The following is a 20512-nucleotide window of genomic DNA, read 5'->3' on the forward strand; positions in this document are numbered from 1 at the left end:
AAGGGTAGAACAATCATGTACACATCGACAAAGCTCATGAGAAGACATGTGGTAACAAGAGCGGAAATTAGAGATGCTACATCTAGATACTCCCACCACCAATGATTTCCCATATCGCGTAAAGACAAAAGATAAAAGTATAAAACACTGCCTAGAGAGCACCGGAAAGACTCAAACAAGTGTCTTTAAAGTAGTCAGCTAGTGTTTTTGAGTCCTAAGGAAGAAAAGGGATCTTGGTGGTTATGTTGACTTTGAGACAGAGCGGAATAAAAACTAATGTTGTTGTTGTCACTTTAACATAGATGAAATGCAAATCTTGTAATGTCATTTTAATAATTACTTGGGGTATTTTTAAAAATATTTTTTTTCATGTCCATTTTCAAAAATATTTTTCCATGTTGATCATTTTCAAAACTACCACTTTTTATGTACAAAATAACCAAATTATCTTTTTTTTAGTGATATCAAGAATGTAGTCACAAAAACTGAAAAAAAATTTGGCCAAAATGAAAAACTTTCCCTCCAAAATTATTTTTTTTCTCACCAAAATAAAAAAAAAAAAACTCGCCAAAATTGAAAAAATCTCCCCCAAAAATTACGAATTTGTATTTTTCCGCCAAATTTTTTGATGTTCATATATTTTACATTATTTTCCCTTAGTATTTTCACCTCTTTTGCATCATTTGCTATTTAGTTTCACCATATTTGCATAGCTTTTAGGACTGTTCATGCATTAGAGTATAGTTGCATTGCATTTACATATTTTCTTGCATAAACAAGTGATTTTGGAGCCTAAGGAGCATGGAAGCAATGCTGAAGAGGAGTGAAGCTATCAAGAGAAGAAAGCAAGGGAGTTAGAGGTGAAGAATAAAGGTCCAGAGTTCCACTCGACCGTGTGTGGAGAAGGACTCGACCGAGTGGAAGGAGCACAAGAAGAGCCAACTCGACCGGTCACTCGACCGAGCACCAGGTCGAGTTGACCGAGCCGCCTAGCTATTTTGTCTTTTAGCATTTTTAGGGCTTCCACTAATTTTTCTATAAAAAGGCCTTGTACCCTTCAGCTACCAAGAGAGCCACCTTGGAGAAAATCTAAAAACTTAGTTTTTACCCTTTTGGGAATTTATGCTTTTTTTTTTTACATTTCTTAGATTTTGTTCTACTTTTAAAGGAGAAAACAAGAGATTTCTTCATACTTGTTTGTTCAATAACTCTCAAAGTATAAAGAATTTGAGTTTGATTCTTTTTTCAATATTGTAGATCTCTGCTTTATCTTTCTAATGATGCAAGTTTCATTATTTTCTGGGTTTATGACTTTGTTCATCATGTTTAGCATTTGTGAGTAGTTGCTTCGGATCTTGAGGATGGGTTAGGCTGGATTGTGGTTAAGGTTTGTTTAGCTAGGTCAAACTTGATTGTTATAGATCTCTTCTAGGCTAGATGTACTCTATGCTGATCCTATAACTGAGAGGGTAGGATTTGATTTTAAGCTTCTTAGCATCACACCAATGTCTAGGTTGCAAGATAAGGCTAGATCTAGAGATTATCATTAGGCATGCTAAGAGATTAGATGTCTTGTTTGATTTTTGACATAAATGATCTGTTGCTTAATGCTTGCTTGTATAATTTCTTTGCTTTGTGAGAACAAGTCTAGAAATATATGAGCTTGATTGTTTTTGCCATGAGAGTGGATTAACATGTTATAGGAGATCATTGTCTAGAGATTAGCTCAAGTTGATTGAGATTTGTTGACCAAGTTAGATGACCTTAATCATTAGTACAGCCCATGAATCCCTCCTCAAGACCTTCCTTGTCTATTGATTTCTTAGTCTAAATCATGTTGTTTGGTCGTTGTTTGATTTACTTTTGTCTTTCTTTGTTTTGTTTGCATTGCTCTGTTTCTCGCATTTGTCTGACTCGACCCTGTATTCGATCGCACACTCGATCGAGTGCTTGCTCGAGCTCATCCCCAGAATTCTTGTTTATGCTTTGTGTTTTTCCTGTTTCAATTCCTATTTCATTTTAGTTGCTTTTCTGTTACATTCATTTAGTTTCCTGTTCATTACTTGCCTTGCATTAGTTTATTACTTGCATTACTATAGTTTCTATTTCTGTTTCATTGCATTGTTGTTTAGATCATCCTGTTCTCTTTACTTTTAGCATCTAGTTTTATAAGCTTTTGCATTCTGCATTTTACATTCATCATTAGGTTGTTAGTGACAAACATCCTACATATTTGGCTTGACTTAGACAAATATTCACAACCTGATTGCTTGCATAACACTCATTTAGGATTGACATCTTTTATACTACAACAACATACGGGAAATTGAAACTCCTTGCATTCCACCTGTTCATCATCACATCATATCATCTCATTCATCATCACCCACCATAAAACCACAAGTTTTATTTTTTAAAATTTGTACCTTATAAAAAACTTATAAGGTTTTTTTAAGAGTTTAATAAGATTTTTCTAAGATTTTTGTAAGATTTTTGTCAGACATTTATAAAGTTTTTATAAGATCGGATCTCTTTAAGATATCTTGTTATTACCAAAGAAAACTATTAACTAAAACTCTCATCATTCTAAACAGAAGCATTTACCTTTCAAATCTATGAATCATATGCGTACTAAACTATTTGAATTACTTCACATATATACTTGGGATCCCTTTTCTGTTCCTACATCACATGGTTATATATATTTCTTGGCAATTGATCAAAGGTCAATTAATAACCTAATATGTACTCAACCACGATTTAGTGGTATCGTTGTAACACTTTAGCATCGAATCCTCAGATACCAAACAATTACACTATGAAATTATGTAGATTAAATATAGCTAAGACAATGTAAAAGTTTGTGAATGAAAGTAACTATCAAAAACAAAAAAATAAACAAGTGGTTTAAAAATCAATAGAAAAACATTGGGCGTAGGGAATCATTAGGGAATATGATCGCGAATTTGGGTGATTAGATAGGGATGCATTATACACCGTCCTAGAACTCAAATCACGGTTGTAAATCTAACCCACTCTCAAAAATACTTCCATAGTTTTGCAGGATATGGTTTTAGATACATGTGTAGCTGAAGGTGTTGTCCATAATGATTTGCACTATATGATCATGTCCAATATCTTGAATGATGGAATCAAAGAGATCAGCAAGGCATTTTGTGTTCTTAAAATATGAGGAGGCGTTCACAGACCTGTGAAAGAAGATTCTGGAAGGTGATGAGACAAAGAAGTTAATGAGAGCTCGTGATTTGTTGTAGGTCCACGCCTCTGTGATGACAGTACAGCCCATGGTGACCCACTCCTTTTGAGTCTCTCTGAGTTGTAAAGTAATTTCTGAATTAACCCTGTCCAGCAGCAATTCAGCAAGGCATTTTGTGTTCTTAAAATATGAGGAGGCGTTCACAGACTTGTGAAAGAAGATTCTGGAAGGTGATGAGACAAAGAAGTTAATGAGAGCTCGTGATTTGTTGTCGGTCCACGCCTCTGTGATGACAGTACAGCCCATGGTGACCCACTCCTTTTGAGTCTCTCTGAGTTGTAATGTAATTTCTGAATTAACCCTGTCCAGCAGCAATTCAGTCTTGAGAGCTGGGGCAACAAATGCAGGACCACACTTGGCAATGGTATCGAGCATAAAGTGATAAGAGGGTGAGCAGGCAACACACCATTCAATCTTGTTCTCAAGGAAGAAAAGAGATATACTCCTCTCTGTAGTCTCCTGAGCTATTGGAGAAGAGGAGGAGGACTGGGGTAGAAGTATGATATGATTATGAAACCATCCAAGATGACTCTTAAGTCTTGTTCAACACAAACAAAATCGACGATCAATTCTTTCAGCCAAACGACTATTTGGGATACATTCTTACCTCATTTAGAGCATATTTCGAAGTGGAATCAGTCCAATCAGAGTTTGGATGAAGGAGTTATTTATTTTACAAATCAGGTGAACTCATGGCTACGCGATTTGGACCAACGAGCATTCAACGGAGGATTCCGACCAAGTCAGAAGGATTCAAGGTATGGACAAACTATTCTGGAGTCTTGATCCATTCCATAATTACGGAGAATTGGAATCACATTACTATCAGTTCATATGTGACAGAGACAGATATTTCAATTCATTGGATCTATCTTAGTCCCAGTTTCACATTTGAGCAAAAGATCGTGTTACACAGACCAACTCATAAACAATTCCGGTACTTAACCACTCGGATGATGACAATGGATCTCTTATGTTTCCAACAAGCTCATAAACAGAAGATTTGGCCTACGGAATACAAGGATACATTTCATTTGCCACAAGAGGTCAATCTAGTTCTTCAACTAAAGAGCTTTAGGTCCAATTGGTTTAGGTGCTTCCAGAATTATGTTTGGCATCCAAGAGTTGTTTCTACTAAGCAAAATGTAAAGAAATCATACATCCCATCTTGTTTCTCATCAGCAAGTTGGACTAATGAGTTAAAGGGAAAGAAGTTCAAGGATGCACTTAATGGGTCAATTCAAGCGCTTATGGCCAAAGAAAACATAGGAAATTCTATTGGAGATGATGTCTATCAAATCCAGTCTACTTTGAGCCTAATACAAGCCCAAGATAACCCAAAATAATCACTTTATTTTGTGGTCAAAGAAAAGTGAAGAAACTAGACTTCAACTCACCTTGGGAAGGAAAACATGCACCAAGAGTTGGATCTTCATTCAACTTAGTATCTTTATTGTTTTTTAGTTTCAAGAATAATCAATATTTGGCTTTGTTACCAAGTTTCTTATCCCTATATAAACAATGTAATCTCATTTAAGAAATAAATCAATCAAAAAGTCTTTTATCTTTTATTTGAGAGTGGTAAACTCATTTGTTCCTTTGGAACTTGTTCTTTCTCCTTGGTGGGTTACATCAAAGAGTTTTTGGTATATCAAGTGATTCAACTGCACTTGACGTTGCCATTCATAAGCTGAGGGTTGAAGAGTCATTATAAGAAAGTCTAGGGCACAAGAATTTTTGGGATTCGTCTCACGCCGTGTCATCTGTCTCCGCGAAGCTTCTATCTAAAGTTCCACTGCGTTGCTTTGTTTGGTTTGTTTTAAGAGAGTTTGGGGCATAAAGATTTTCGAGTTTATCTCACGCCTTATCATCCAGCTTCGTGAGCCATCGGAGTTCTAGGATTATCAGTCTACCTACCTTAGAGCGTCGATTATTTGGGAGAATCTCATCAAGACTACTAGTAGGAAAGAGTTTGGAAGCAGAAGAGAGAGCACCATCTGAATCAGGAGGAGGAGGCAGGGAAGAAGAGAAAGGTGGTGGTGGTTTAACTTGAAGAGGCTTGTTGTTGGTGGTGGTGAGAGGGGAATCTTTGGCATCATCCTTGGCCGATAAAATGGATAGGACTCTGTCAATAATATCGGGTCTAACCTTGGCACAAGGGTTGACACCTTTACTGGGAAGGCGAGAGAGATGATGCTTCAACCTGCTAATGCCACCATTAAGAACTTTGGAGCAAAACTTGCATTTCACCTTATTACCATCGAGTTTCTCTGCATATTCCCAGCAGATATCCTTTTCTCGTACCACTGTCAGTATGTGCAATTTATAGTTATAGCAAGCAGCTTTTCTAAATGCAGTAGTATGTATGTTAGACACGAAATGACTAAAGCATGATCTTTCGTGACATGCAAAAAGAACAAGAAAATCAAATTGAGCTACTAAATTACTTACTTTACTTACTGGTGCTGAAATGTTTCTTCGTCAGTCAAATTATTATACACCTGCCAAACATACAAACCGTATAGTAAGGAAAAAATAGCGTGGCACACTGCTGGATTGATCCAAATATGAATATCTATTCTTCCTATCTACAAGTTAAGGATTTCCTCTTGAGGATTGCCAGATTCAATCAAGTAGTCATAAGTTAAGCCAGATTCAAATTAAGTTTCTTTTTTTGTCTAACAACATAGAGTAAACGAGATGCAGGAACAAAACGAGTTTGTAGAACAAGAGCTAAAATGCAATAATGGAATAGAGCAAGAACAAGCTAAACATACAAAGACAAAAGAGCAAGCTATTGCAACAAAAACAAAGAACAAATTTAAAGATGTAGAAACAATCAGATAAGTAGAGGCCTTAAGGATGAGGTTATTGATTTTGGTGGAGTCTCTTGATCTACCTAGAATGCCTAACAAAATACAATCAAGCTATCACTAGAAAACGAACATCATAGATTAGCTAATCCAATCTCTTGACAGAAGCTACTTAGACTCAATCACTTCCAAACCTAACTCTCGCTAGAGAAACATGATTAAACAGGCATGAAAAACAAGTTCATTCACGTCAATAAACACCCTAGACATCTAATCTCTTAGGCTATGAATGTAAATCTCTGGTATTAGTTTGTTCAAGCATCTCATGGAACACCTTTTGGATGTTGAGATGCTTAAGATCTAATCCCAAATGATCAGTAAGATATTAGCAGTAAGAACACTAATCCAAAAGGGAAATCAAACAATCTAAGCTTAGGCATCCTATTAGACTAAGATTCTCCACCTAATTTATCACATCCTCAAGAACCCTAGTTCACTACTCAAGAACAATCATCATCAAAAACCCAGAAAACCCAAAAAATACTAAATTAATCATGAATAGATAGATAAAGATGAGATAAACAACTTTTCAGAAGAAATCAAATGCAAAAACTAAATAGATTAAGAGATATCTTGATTACAACCTCAGAAACGTTTTTGGTGGTTAAAGAAAAATCCTAGGAAAAAAGCAATGTTCTTTGGGTAAAGTCATAAGAGTCTATTTAAAATGACAAAATAGAAAGGCGGTTCAGGAACCCTTCTCGGACGTGTCTTCAGAACAAAACCAGGACGTCGGTTTAAGAGCGTCGATCGAGTCGCATCGTGAGAGTGTCGATCGAGTCGGAGTCTAGGACGATTGATCGACGGCGGCTTGAGATCGTCCATCGAGTGGCAACTTGAAAACGTCGTTCGAGTGGCAGCTTAAGAACGTCGATCGAGTGGCAGATTAAAAACATCGATCGAGTGGCAGCTTGATAAGTGTCGATCGAGTGGCAGCTTGAAAACGTCGATCGAGTGGCAACTTAAAAAGTTTCGTCTGGGAGCTGCTGATTGAGTCGCGTCTTGAGGGTGCTCAGGAGCCCTCCTGGGACGTCTTGGTCGAGTCGCTGCTAACATGTCTGATCGAGTGGGAGCTCTCCTTCGTGTGCAGGTCGAGTCGGAAATATGGGTGTACATGCATCTATTAAAACGGTGATAACTCTTAAATCATGCTTCCGATTGGCTTGAAATAAACGACATTGAGAAGATGACTCAATTACCTACAACTTTTATGCAGACGTCGAAATCTGAATCCCAAATTAAAATCTTCACTCGACTCGATCAAAAACATGGAAGATTAGGTCGTTGGGTAGTGTAGATCGAGTCGCTGGACTGCTTTCCTGCTCCCTGTTTGCTTTTTATGGTTTGGACATCTCCTAAAAAAAACTGAAACAACTCGAATATGCAAGATGCATGCAAGAACAATGCAAAGACTACCTAGATATGCATATTATGCAAAAGAGATTAAAAACAATGCAAAACAATGAGTTATGAGAACAAAATGAATGACAAATGCATGGTGAAAGAGTGTAAAATATATACATATCAAAGACTCAAAACAAATGTAAAAACTATAGTTAAAACCCTATAAAATACACACACATCAACAATTGTTGATGATTATAGTAGAGCTACATGGTTATATATGCTTATACAAAAATTTGATGTTTTGACTGTTGTTCCTGGTTTTATACAAATGGTTGAGATTCAATATAATACTAAAGTTTGTTCTATTAGATCTGATAATACCAATGAATTGAAACTTACTAAATTATTCTTACAAAAAGGAATTAAATCTTTTTATTCATGTCCTGAAACTCCTGAGCAAACTTCTGTAGTAGAACGAAAGCATGAGCACATGTTGAATGTATCTAGGGCTCTCATATTGGGAAGATTGTGTGCATACTGTAGTGTTTTTAATCAATAGATTACCTTTCCTGGTAATAGATAATAAGACTCCTTTAGAGCGTTTAATATCAAAGGTTCCAGATTATCATTCTCTTAAGAGTTTTAGTTTTTTTATGCTACTGTTCTATTTCTCCTAAGTCTAGAACTTAATTTGATCCTAGGGCTAGAGCTTGTATATTTTTAGGATATCCTTTAGGTTTTAAGGGTTAAGAGCTATTAGACATAGAGATATACTCAGTTTTTTTGTTTCTCGACATGTTATATTGTATGAGGATATATATTTTTTCTTTTGTATCATCCACTATCTCAGATGATGTAAAGACTTTCTTTCCTGAATTTTTTTCTTCCTGCGAAAATCAATGATGACCATTTGATTTTAGTGCAATCATCATTTGATGCTCTTCACAATCTTGATGAGTCATCCTCCATGGTTTATGTTCCTTCTGAACTTAAATTAACTCGGCAGAAAAAACTATCTTCCCATTTGCTGGACTTTCATTGTTATAATAGTAATACTCTTATTAATAGTAAACCTACAAAAACTTATCCATTAGGAAATTATATCTCTTATTTATATCTATCTGAGCCTTTCTATGACTTTACTAACATCATCACCAAAGCAAAAATACCGAAAAGATATTCAGAAACTAGGCTTGATAAGTTGCTGCCAAATCTGTGAAGTCTAATATTGAGGAGTATGATGATGAGGATTCGGTTTCTGTTCCGCTCAAGAAGCCATTTAAGAAGTTGTCTACAACTGAGACTGAGCTTGTTCCAGACATCAAACAATACAAGAGACTTATTGGAAAATTACAATATTTGACTATCACTAGACCAAATACCTCCTTTGATGTGTCCAAGTTGTCTAAGTATTATGTGGCTCCGAGGAAGTTTCATCTTACAACTGTTCATAAGATTCTGAGATATTTGAAAGATACGATTGGACAAGGTTTGTTCTATGGGAAGGATGATAATTTTCTATCAATGGCTTCTCTGATTCAAATTGGGAAGCTTGTCCTGATAGTAGACAAATATGTCACTAGTTTTGCTTTATTCATTGGCCAGTATTTATTTTCTTGGAAATCAAAGAAACAACAAATGGTCTTAATGAGTTCTGTCGAATCTGAATACAGGGTGATGAGCATGATTACAAAAGAGTTGATCTTAAAGGCTGATATTTTGTGTTTTTGCTGGGGTTTAAGCCTTGTTTTTGCATAGTTTTGTTGCATAATCTTGTCATTCTATGTTGTTTTAGGAGCATATGCATCTAGTGTGTCATCTCTCAGGTTCTTTGAGGGTTTCTTTTGCCTCTCCTGCCTTTCTGTATTGTGATAATACTGCAGCTCTTCACATCGCCAGTAACTATGTTTTTCATGAGTGTAGGAAGCATATGGAGTTGGATTGTCATAAGGTTCGTGAGGGTATTGAAGATGGTATCATCAAGACCATGTATGTTCGGACAGACAACCAACTTGTTGACGTCTTAGCGAAGGCTCTCAACCCAATTCCTTTTCAATATAACATCAGTAAGATGAGAGTCACTAACATTTTTTCCTCTTCATCTTGAGGGGGTGGGGGGTATTAGAGTAGATGGTTTATTTACATTGGTTAACTCAACCTAGATTTATTTCCGGTTTAGTTCTATTCAAATGTATATAACATTCATTGTAAAGTTTGTTACAATCAATCAATCAGAAAATCATTTCACAAATCTCTTTGTTCTACGATTCTGTTAACTTCGAATCATAAGGTGTATGAACATTATATTTTGTTGCACTAAATGCATTAGTTCCATGAACCTATATGATACACAAGTATATGCGAAATTTTGTATTTATTCTCTAAAATATATAAAATCATGCAATTGTATCAAAAAATTCAAATAATACAATGTACAGAAAACAAAAAAAAATTGTTTATTGATTTACCTTGCTATTATTAATTGTAAGAATATAATACATTAATACATAACTTGTAACCAATGCCGGCCCAGAGGGGAAGCAACCCAAGCAAAGGATTGGGGTCCCAAATTTTTTCATTTTTTTTCTTTAGTAATTAAGGCCTTTTTTAAGTTTAATTTGATTAAATCTCTAGAAAAAATGCTCAATTTTATAGAAAATAAATAAATTTTGTCCCAAAAATCAGATTTTAGTATGAATTTGGTTCAAAAAAATTTAACTTTTGGTCTGAATCTATTAAAAGTAGGTCCAAATTTTTTTTCTTTAGTATAAGAGGTAAAAAAAAAAAATTTGTTCTAAAGTCTCCAAACTGGATTGTGCGTAGGGCATCCGATTATACCGGACCGGCACTGCTTGTAACCATATAATTGTCTTGTTTGTTTTCAAGTAGCTGAATGAGAGACTACGACACAGAAAATATATTTTTTGCATGCACTCAAGTTTTTACTATGTAGAGTCGCTGAGTTAAAAACTAGCGACCGGAGAAAAAAACCAGCGTAGGGGGATGAAGTCGCTTGAAAAACCAGCGTTCACCAGCGACACCATGTAATGCCATCAAATTCCTTTAATATGCCGCTGGTTCAGTTTTAGCGACACTGATTACAGAAATTTAATGTTTTTTTAGTCGCTAACTTCCGTCGCGGCGATTCATAAACAAACAGACCAAATATATCAAACGAATGTAATGATATTTGCATTTTGCTGATATTTAAACCTGTTTTTTCGTTAACGAAAACTGAAGTTGCATTTTCTTCATTACACTTTTTAAAATTGTCTAATAATTGACATCAAAATTAGTCAAACAAAAATAGAAAACAAAAATTGGGAAAATTGTTGTTACCCCGATACAAACCCACCCATGACCCAAACAAATAATGGAATTGGGTCGGATCCAGAAGGACAGTCTCGTGACTGCCACGTCATACAAACAAACTGTTGCTGATCCAAACACGCCGTCATATTATCCCCGGAAGCGCGTGACATTTCACGCGCCTTCACACATCTCTCTCTCTTACCCAAATCAGATCGTTTTTAATTGTTGTTTAATCCGATTTCTTCGTCAAGTATCCCTCAAAATTGCTTCAATCATACTTCAATATTACTCCTCACATTCTCCACTCTAATGCTTTGTGTATATGTAAAGAAGAATCCGGCGTAGACGTAAAGAGCGAGACACGGCGACGGAGGAGGTGGCTCGGTCGACAATGCGAGAATGGCTCAGTATAGGCAATCAGGAACGGATAGGTTTTTGGGAGGTCGAAGCGGTTACAATCCATATGTCAACGGCGGAGCTTCGTCGGATCACGTAGCGATCGGGGTCCGTAACGGCGGTGGTGGTGGTAATTTCGGAGTAGTTACGCAGCACGGGAAAGCTAGTCGATGGCGGCGATCTGCTCGTTTGGATAGGAATCGCCGTTTCGGTGTTGGCTCTTTGGTGTTTCTTCTTTGTGTTGTGCTTGTTGTTTGTGTTTCCGCTTACTATTATTTCTCCCGTTATACTAATTTTGGCAGAGATGATAAAGGTCAGTTCGATTTCTCGAGTTTGAAAGTATGAACGATTCCGCTTAGCTAGATCCTGGTTTCGGTTGATAGGAATTGGATTTGAGAAATTGATGTTCGTAAGCTGATGCGTTGTATTACGTTTTTTTTTTTTGCAGGAATTGATACATCTGAAGGTGATTTTCTCACGAATGTGTCAAGAACTGATCCTTTGAAAATTCTTAAGTTTGGTCATGGTTCAGTGTTACAAGGACGAGATTCGAGATATTGGGATAAGGATGATAGAAGACGGGATGAAGATTATAATGAGGATGATGTAGAGGATAAATCTGTTGCTGAGGAGAGGTCAGTAGTGTCTGAAGTGAAGAAGGTTTCATCGCTGCGCAATCCTTTGAAGGGTTCAGAATTGAAGGGGGTTGGTTTTTATAATGAAGCTGGACGTGATGTACTCAAGAAATATGAAGTGGAGTATCAGGCGTCTCTTATAAAAGGTGGTCAATCATTGAAAGAAAATGATGGGCATCATCCGCCATTTGATACAGACCCTCATGGAGATGATTCAATTGATACTCATGATACTCAAGGTGATGAATACGTTGATATGGGTCATGAGGGGGACGAAAATGAAGAATCACACATAGATAATCATAGGCACAATGAGGATGGTGCTGAAGAATCTCACAAAGAGAATGCATCCGTGTCTCTTCATTCCATGACCAAGCATCATAAAAATGAAAAGGTTAATGGAGCTACATCGAAAAGGTCACGTGGGAAGTCTACTCTCGTTGGTGCGGGTGGTAAGTCTGGGAAAACATCACAACCTGATACAAAAAGACGAGCTCGAAGTCACAGATTTTCAGGTAATGTCTTATAATTAGCTGGGTTGAAGAACATATTCTGGGCTCTTGCTTCTCAGAATCCTCTTTTTGTTTTAATCTTATAGGCGTATCTTGTGAGATGAAGCTGTTGAATTCCAGTCAACAAATACAAGAGCCATTGAACACTCAAAATTTTGCTACACCCTCCTTACAATACATACAGATGGAAGATAAACCCGATGGAGAAGAACAGTGGGAGCCTAAATTTGCAGGTCACCAGAGTTTACAGGAACGAGAAGACTCTTTCTTGGTTCAAGAACAGAAAATCCATTGTGGCTTTGTCAAAGCCCCCGAAGGATTGCCAAGCACTGGATTTGACCTGACAGAAGATGATGCTAACTATATCAGTAGATGTCACATTGCTGTGATATCTTGTATCTTTGGAAATTCTGATCGCTTGAGGCATCCTGCTAATAAAATGGTATGATAAAGTAAGCCCTTGATGTATCTTCATGTTGTGTTTTCCTTCTTATTTCCACATCTATAATTTGAAATTCTAACCACTATTCTCTTTTAGCATCAGGTTAGGTACATGGAAATAGCCCATCCTAGAGATTTCAGAAATTTTGTGGCACTTAGATACTCACTAGCTGAGATTTGCAAGCTCACTTTGAGCAATTGTTGAACCTGACTGGATGAGCAGTAGTAAACTAATTTTGGCAACTAGATGAAGATGAGTAGTTGACAGTTATATTTGAGTGCAAAATATTTTTAAAATAAAATTGGTCGCAGGAAAATATATTGTCATGTATTTATAATTGCCATAGCCAGACATACAAATGTTGAATTATGAATAGTTGAATGAATTCATATATATTGTTTGATGGGTGTATATGTAATCATAAATTCAACCATCTCTTAAGCTCTATGCCCACCAGGAAATTAACATTGGTTCCCGTAACTTGTTTAGTAGCTTCTACTGCGTTCATTTTGGCATGATTGTAGTGCAATAAAAGCTAATAACACAATAGTCACATATCCCTTTTGTATGTGGTTTTCTTTGATTACACGCTGTTATTATCAAATTTTTATATTCGTTACTTTGCTAACCTGAGTATTCTTTCTTCATGTAGGTAAGTAGTTTGTCAAGAAAAGATGTTTGCTTCGTTGTGTTTGTGGACGAGATTACCATGCAAACACTTTCTGCCGAAGGCCAAGTACCTGACGAATCTGGATTCATTGGGCTGTGGAAGTTGGTTGTGGTGAGGAATCTTCCTTACGCAGATATGCGGAGGGTAGGCAAAATACCAAAACTGTTACCACACAGACTTTTCCCTTCGGCGAGGTGAGACTCATGTCGTAAGGATAGGTTTCAATAGGTCTAACTAGCACAATTTCTCCTGCAGTTACAATTAGCCAAAGTTAGAGGGACTAGACAAGCATTTCTCGGTTTAGTATGAATAAGAATCTACTGGAGAGGATATTAGTTGTCTAGCATATTGTCGCGGACCGATTCCGTACTAGTTTACGTATGTATAGTTTCCGTACTAAGCTAAAAATGCAAGAGCCAAAATGGGAATACGTTGAAGTTTAGATGTTGGAAGTTGTTTTGGTTACCCTCCTAAAGCTCTACAATTCAAAACAGAAACTCATCCGATGTATATTCTTTAGGTACTCAATCTGGTTAGACAGCAAGTTACGTCTCCAGTTGGACCCCCTAGTCATTTTGGAATACTTTCTGTGGCGTGAAGGGCACGAGTATGCTATTTCCAATCATTACGACCGCCATTGCCTATGGGAAGAGGTTGCACAAAACAAGAAGCTGAACAAGTACAATCACACTGTCATTGATCAGCAGTTTGAGTTTTACCAGACTGACGGGCTGACGAGATTCAATGCTTCAGATCCCAACAAGCTTCTACCCAGCAGTAAGTTTTTTTTGATAACTGCAATACGAGATGATCAAAACCCCGCTTTTATGGACGATGAATGATTAGAAAGAAACTGGTCGATAATAATTACAAAAATAATGATTAGTGTGCATGGTAAAGTAACAAAATCTTATCAAGCATGATAAAGAAGTAGAATTCTTTTGCCAACGATTTGCATATAAAATTATGCTAATACGTGCATTGTGGAATTTCACACTTGAAATTTTGCCAATGCTGTGCATTTGTGTGTTTGAATCTCATGTGAAAATTGGTCACATGTATCTGATTGCTGTCAACTGCAGTTCCAGTCTTCAAATTTAAGTTTTCATTGTGGGTTAAATGCTTTATGGCTCCGAGTTATGCTATGGTCGACCAATAGATGCATTCAACACATTCATATGTTTTCCTTTTCTCACTTTGTGACTATAATCCTCCTTGTGTATGTTGTTTGCAGACGTTCCAGAAGGGTCTTTCATTGTAAGGGAACATACCCCCATGTCAAACTTATTCTCCTGTCTTTGGTTCAACGAAGTTGAGCGCTTCACTCCCCGAGATCAGCTGAGCTTTGCATACACCTACCAAAAATTAATAAGGATGAATCCTGACACTCCATTTAATCTTCACATGTTCAAGGTAAAAGATTCATGTTTCAGTAATCCTCAATGAAACTGTTGAGAGTCAAATATTGACCTGCCTGATACTTATAGGCATCAGTGGATTTGCATTGTTTCCACTTTGAAGCTGAGGATAGATAGAGAGATATCTTCTACTTATGGATTTTTGCGAAAGTGGAGTTGGTATAGTATAGTCTGTAAGATATAAAAAATAGTATCAGAGCTGAATATATGAAACTAGTATCTTGGGTTTGTAGGAAGTGATGAATATGAGTGTCACATGTGTTGAATTATCTGTTTTGAATCAAATCCATTTGTAGGAATGTGTCACGATGCAGGTTTGGCTATATTGCCGAGTTATGTTCATATCATGATCCTGACTCCTGAGCAAAACGCATATCAAGAAGAATTCTAATTTTTTTTGTCCCTTCTGTAAAATTTTCAGGATTGCGAGAGGAGAAAAATCACGAAATTGTTCCGTCACAGATCAGAGGAGAAGCGAAACCTTATACAAGCAGCAACACAATAACACAGACCATTTGTTTCTGAATGCTGTATATTATCGCGGCTGTACTGACTGTGAGTAAGAGTAACACACCACAGTTAATTTTCTCTGAACTACCATTGTTGTGAGAAGATCAACAACACCCACGTTTTAGGTGAGAACTGGTTTCGAGGTATACATATGTGATGTGATTTTAAGGGAGAGGGAGGAGAGGTGTTTCATTGGAAAAAAAGGCCGATTCAATTCATTAACAGTCGTCTCAATGTTTTATTCAATTCATTGCTTCCGTAGGCTTTGTAGTCTGTATCAGTGTATGATTTCAACGAGAACCCATAAAGTTCTGATTGATTATCACGGAAGCAGATTCAGGTTTGGGTTCTGATATGGTATTGGGCATAAAATCCAAGGAAGGTATTTTCTATGATTTCAGTGCGTTATATTTATTTATGTCACTTTTGGTAAAACCGATATTAATTGGGACCAAACTTCAAACTAAGCTAGATCTTGTAGTTGTATGGTACACTCAAATCCAACGCAATACGAAATGTTCCCGAAATGAAAACTTTGTTCTGTATGATACCAATGGTTAAGAGCTCAAGACAAGAGTACACATTCAAGAAGCCAACTTTTCAGTATGACAAAAATATATTGTGGAAAAATGGCTCAGCTAATCATAAGAATGCTGTTTCTCTACAGCCGATGATATTAAGGCACTGAAGACCTTGAGGTAAAAGATTATATTTACGCATATATAGGCAAAACAACCTTTATGAACGTGATGAACTTTCTTGTCTCCGAAGTGGTACAGCTGCTTCAAGATCCTCTTCTTGTTGCTTGATCTGACGTGCAGGCCGTGGTGACTTTGCTGACTCTTGACGTCTTAGACTGAGAATGATGCCTTCTTGTGCAAACCCTTTACTGTCTTCTGAATGTTTTGGAAGTCGCAGAAGCAGATGATTCTCCGATGATAAATCTGCATTTTTTGTCGCTGTTGATTATTTGGTTTATGAACAAAGCTTGAAATGAACATATCCTGTAAACAATCAAGAAATAAAAAAAAATTGCTTACTTCCTTTAGACTCGCCATCAACCATATCTGCTGTTGTGTGAAGAAGAAACGTTCCAGATAAGATTGTGACGAACCCACACAACTCTGTCATGATCTGTGTTCCGTTCTGCCCATCCCAGTCCTGTTTAGGCATTGCAATCACCAGACAAAACAAACAGATCATATCATTGTTTATGGCCAATTGTTTGTAAACTGGAATGTAGAATATGATACATAGAGCAAAAGAAACAAGTGATACCTTAAACATAATGATACTAGCCAAGATCGTCAATGACGTGAACATAACATAATATATGGGCGAAACCACTGCTGTGTTGAACGTATCAAGCGCCTGCCAGTGACAAAAAGCGAGAACCCGAAATAAATATTTCTAAACCAGCATTTCATCCAATAAACATTACCAAATACAAAATGTGTAGAACTGGCACTTTCACTTTAATCACTTACCTTGTTTAGATAGTTCATTTGCGTAAGAATGCACATAAGAACTATCACAGTGAAGACCCATGTTTGCGGGTATCCTAATTGATTTGTTCCAGAAAAAGTGAGTTTCAATGCTATCCCGAGAGCTTTAACGCTCATAACCTGTTTTGTAAACAGTCACGAACATTGTCACTCCAACAAGGGTAAGTGTATCAACATTGTAAGATTTATAGAGTGATCACGTACCGATAACGATCCTATGAGAGAGCAAACACCGATATATACCATGACATGTGACTTCCCATAAAGTGGTACAAATTGAACTATAAGTAAGATGGCTGCTCCTACCACACCCGCGGCGTAGAAGAGAAAAGCTGTTAAAGAACACACAATGTGTCATGAAAACTATCATATAATCTTAATGGGAGATGTTTGAACTTTGAAAGCGAGAGAGAGAGAGATGTTTATACCAGGTTCTGTTGCAAGATTCCATACTTCTAAAACAGAATCAATATCTCGTTCTTGTGGAGCATGTAACACGATTGTTACTGAACCAACAATACATAAAGCACAACCAAGGATCCCGAAAGTGTGTAGCTTTTCATGTAAGATGATATGTGCAAGCGAAGCGCTGCAACATAAACACAATAAAAAAGCTCAATGATTCTATATACAACTTGGATGGATAGGTTATGAAGCTATCAAGTACAAAACCCAATCTATAGCAAAAGACTACCTAGCCTAGGAACCACTTTTGTTATGCGAAACTTATGAGTTTACTCACACCTGATAATAATGCTAAGCGCACCAAGAGGAGTAACTAGAATGGCAGGTGCAAACGCATACGCGGCAAAGTTTGCAATTTCCCCTACAATCACTACAAAACAAGCAACATTGTATCTACCATAAACGTCATCACAATTTTCCAAGAACAATCATGCCAACACCACAGGGCACCAGCAAAATTCAGGGTTGAAGAATCAAGGAAACTCACTTGTTATCATGCCTATCCACCAGAGAGGCTCAAGCAAGTATGAATAACCTCCAGACCCTACACAAATATCACCAACAAATTTAGCCAAACAGACAAAAAAAAATCCAACATTTGTATTGAACAATATCTACTAGACTTGAGATCAATTGCAAAGAAGATTTTGCCATTGACTATACAACTCCCAGGAATTACAAATACATAACAAAATCCACCAGAATCTTCGCAAAATATGCTGCATTATTGAACTTGAAAGTTCCAAACACCTTCTAGATTGAATCAAAAACAAAAAAAAGTTTCAATTTTTGCCACTCAAGTCTCAATAAGTCTCCCTTTCAAAACACATGTCAAGTGAAGCAGACACAGATTGATCAATAGACACATTCATCATACCCAAATTACCAATAGCAAAGTTTAAACAGCGCAGAAGTAACGAGTGAGAAGAATAGACCTGCTCTCAGACCAGAAGCACCAGCCCTCTTAAGTCCTTTCTTCTTCACAATGAAACTAGCACCAATGAATAAGCTTGAAGATAGAGCCAAAACTAAACCCTTTACATTATCCGAGGACATTCCTTTATAACTTCCACCAGAATCCACCATTGCTTCTAAAGCACAAAACAAAAACCTAAAACTCCTAAATATAAACCCAGAAAGCCAAAAGCACCGAGCTTTAGCTACTGGGTATGCTCAATTCTGCGATTGACAGTGAAAAGCCAGAAACTTTCAGATCTTGGCTTTGGATAAGAAGTATGGTGTTCGAGAGCAAATGTTGTATATTACAAAAAAAAAAAAAAAAAAAAAAAAAAAAAAAAAAAAAAATTGACAGTGGATGTGAAAAGAGAGAGAGTGCCGAAGCATCTAAGAAGACGCACACAACAACGCAAGCATCCAATAGAAAAAAGGAGAGATGGAGATGCGTATGCGTGTGTTTGCAAATTGCATAGAATCCTTTGGAAGCTTTCTCTTTTTAATTTGTCTTTCACTTCACACGTCTCTTTCATATTACTTGTAAATAGTTGTAATCTATGTATAATAGCAATCCTAATTGCCCAGATGTGTTTTCTCAAATTGTACATTTTCAATAATTTTTTAAAAAAATCAGTAAAAAAATTAAATTATGTGTTTTACAAAAAGTTGTGATTGTTCCTTATAACCGTTTGTTTTGTAAAGTTGCAACGATTCATTGTAGAAATGTGTTTATTCTATCTATAATAGCAATCCCAATAAATGCCACAAAAATTGTGTTTTTTTTCAATTTTACCTTTTGAATAATTTTCCAAAAAAATCTGTAAAAAAATTAAGTTATGTGTTTTACAAAAAATTGCGATTGTTCATTGTAACAGTTCGGAACTATCTTTTATATGACGAAGGAAGGGTGCTTACCTTACTAACAACTAACAAACATTCCTGGGATTACTTCGTGACAGGGCTTAGCTTACTTACTAACCTTTCTTACACGTTTTTTTGTAAAGTTGCAACGTTTCATTTTAGTGTTGTGTTTATTCGAATATTACTATCTTTTGAAATCTATATATTTGTCTATTTGAGCTGTTTTTATTTTTTTGTCATGACAAAAAAATATAAAATTTAAATCTCACCAGTTTTTAAAGCATCTATACTATTAAAGCAGAAGTACCCACTAGACTCAAATTGGACCATGACTTTGTTTTGGTACGTTTTTCATTAAAAATGATTAGAGAATCACTTAATTTAACTAAACTATTCTATAGTTTCGATTTCAATAAATGACCATTATACCTCTTAATCGCCCATTTAATTACGACCGGGTCGGGATGCGGATCCTCTTTAACCCGGTAATAGAACAAAAATCTACACGCGGATCCGTTTGTAATCCAGGTTTATAATATTCGGATCGTGTATTTAGTTTGATTCAAGAATAATTATTCACACAACCAAACAGAGGTATTATCGCTATAAATAAGGAAACTGGTATCCGAGTATTTAATGGTTTCAATAATATCAAATATTAACTACTACCATACTTAATCCCTATAATTATTACGAATATTAATAATAATGAGAAATCTTTAATACTTATGGATTGTGACTTTGTTGTTTCCAAAATAATCAATAGATTAAATACGAAATTGTATATATATGTAAACTTATTTGATTTGCTTTTATATTGTGAGATATTTACGGAAACAACAAATCATCTTAATACAATTAAATAAAAACAAATCATCATTTCGTTTAGATTTTTTAATATTTCCTTAACAAAATTATAATAATTAATTATGATTAGTATAGATGGAAAGAATAAAACGCAAAAAATATGTATATGTAAAGTTGTAAACTAATTTACAGAAATTGTGTACTTTATATCCCACATCGACTAAATATTTTCGAATATGGTTCATAATCAATATAAATATATGACTAATATGTTTTGAGTGCAAATGAGTAGGAAGCTTGATTTATCAGGTATCCAAATTTAAAAATTTAATTTGATTTTATATTTGAGCAAATTTAAAATTTAAAAAATTAAACATATTATAATATATTTACGTTTTTAAAAAGTTTAAGAGATTATAAATATTTAAATTTTTCTAGAATGTTAAAATTATTAAAAATTTCAAAAAATATATTTTAATATTTTAAATCTTTTTAAAGTTTAAATATTATAAATATTGAAACTTTTAA

General features: G+C 35.8%; 2 protein-coding genes across 8 annotated transcripts; one reads left to right on the plus strand and one right to left on the minus strand.

Moving 5' to 3' along the window:
• Positions 1–10791: 10791 nt before the first annotated feature.
• LOC104736960 (uncharacterized) lies at positions 10792–15787 on the plus strand. 2 transcript variants are annotated; one of them, XM_087480947.1, is made up of 7 exons: positions 10792–11518; positions 11654–12355; positions 12439–12794; positions 13447–13658; positions 13985–14241; positions 14699–14877; positions 15304–15787. In XM_087480947.1, exons 1-7 carry the CDS (start codon positions 11209–11211, stop codon positions 15385–15387), a joined length of 2100 nt encoding a protein of 699 aa, XP_087337073.1. In that variant the 5' UTR covers positions 10792–11208; the 3' UTR covers positions 15388–15787. The 2 variants fall into 2 exon arrangements, 1 of the variants encoding a protein (XP_087337073.1); XR_015577786.1 differs by having other exon boundaries at positions 10946–11518; positions 12439–12804; positions 12891–13658.
• Positions 15788–15908: 121 nt separating this feature from the next.
• Positions 15909–18790, minus strand: LOC104736961 (putative magnesium transporter NIPA5). Of its 6 annotated transcripts, none has more exons than XM_010457051.2 (9): positions 18298–18790; positions 17850–17906; positions 17642–17732; positions 17326–17486; positions 17102–17229; positions 16880–17017; positions 16671–16763; positions 16433–16553; positions 15909–16336 (listed from the first exon to the last, which is right to left on the minus strand). In XM_010457051.2, the coding sequence occupies exons 1-9, from the start codon at positions 18446–18448 to the stop codon at positions 16131–16133; spliced, it is 1146 nt and encodes a 381-aa protein (XP_010455353.1). In that variant the 5' UTR covers positions 18449–18790; the 3' UTR covers positions 15909–16130. The 6 variants fall into 6 exon arrangements, with proteins under 6 accessions (XP_010455353.1, XP_010455352.1, XP_087337076.1 ...); XM_010457050.2 differs by having other exon boundaries at positions 15909–16351; positions 18298–18741; XM_087480950.1 differs by having other exon boundaries at positions 17642–17755; positions 18298–18667.
• Between the last annotated feature and the right edge of the window lie 1722 nt (positions 18791–20512).

Source organism: Camelina sativa, chromosome 13 (assembly GCF_030686135.1).
Source record: "Camelina sativa cultivar CO46 ecotype springtype chromosome 13, ASM3068613v1".
In the NCBI taxonomy this organism is placed as follows: domain Eukaryota; kingdom Viridiplantae; phylum Streptophyta; class Magnoliopsida; order Brassicales; family Brassicaceae; genus Camelina; species Camelina sativa.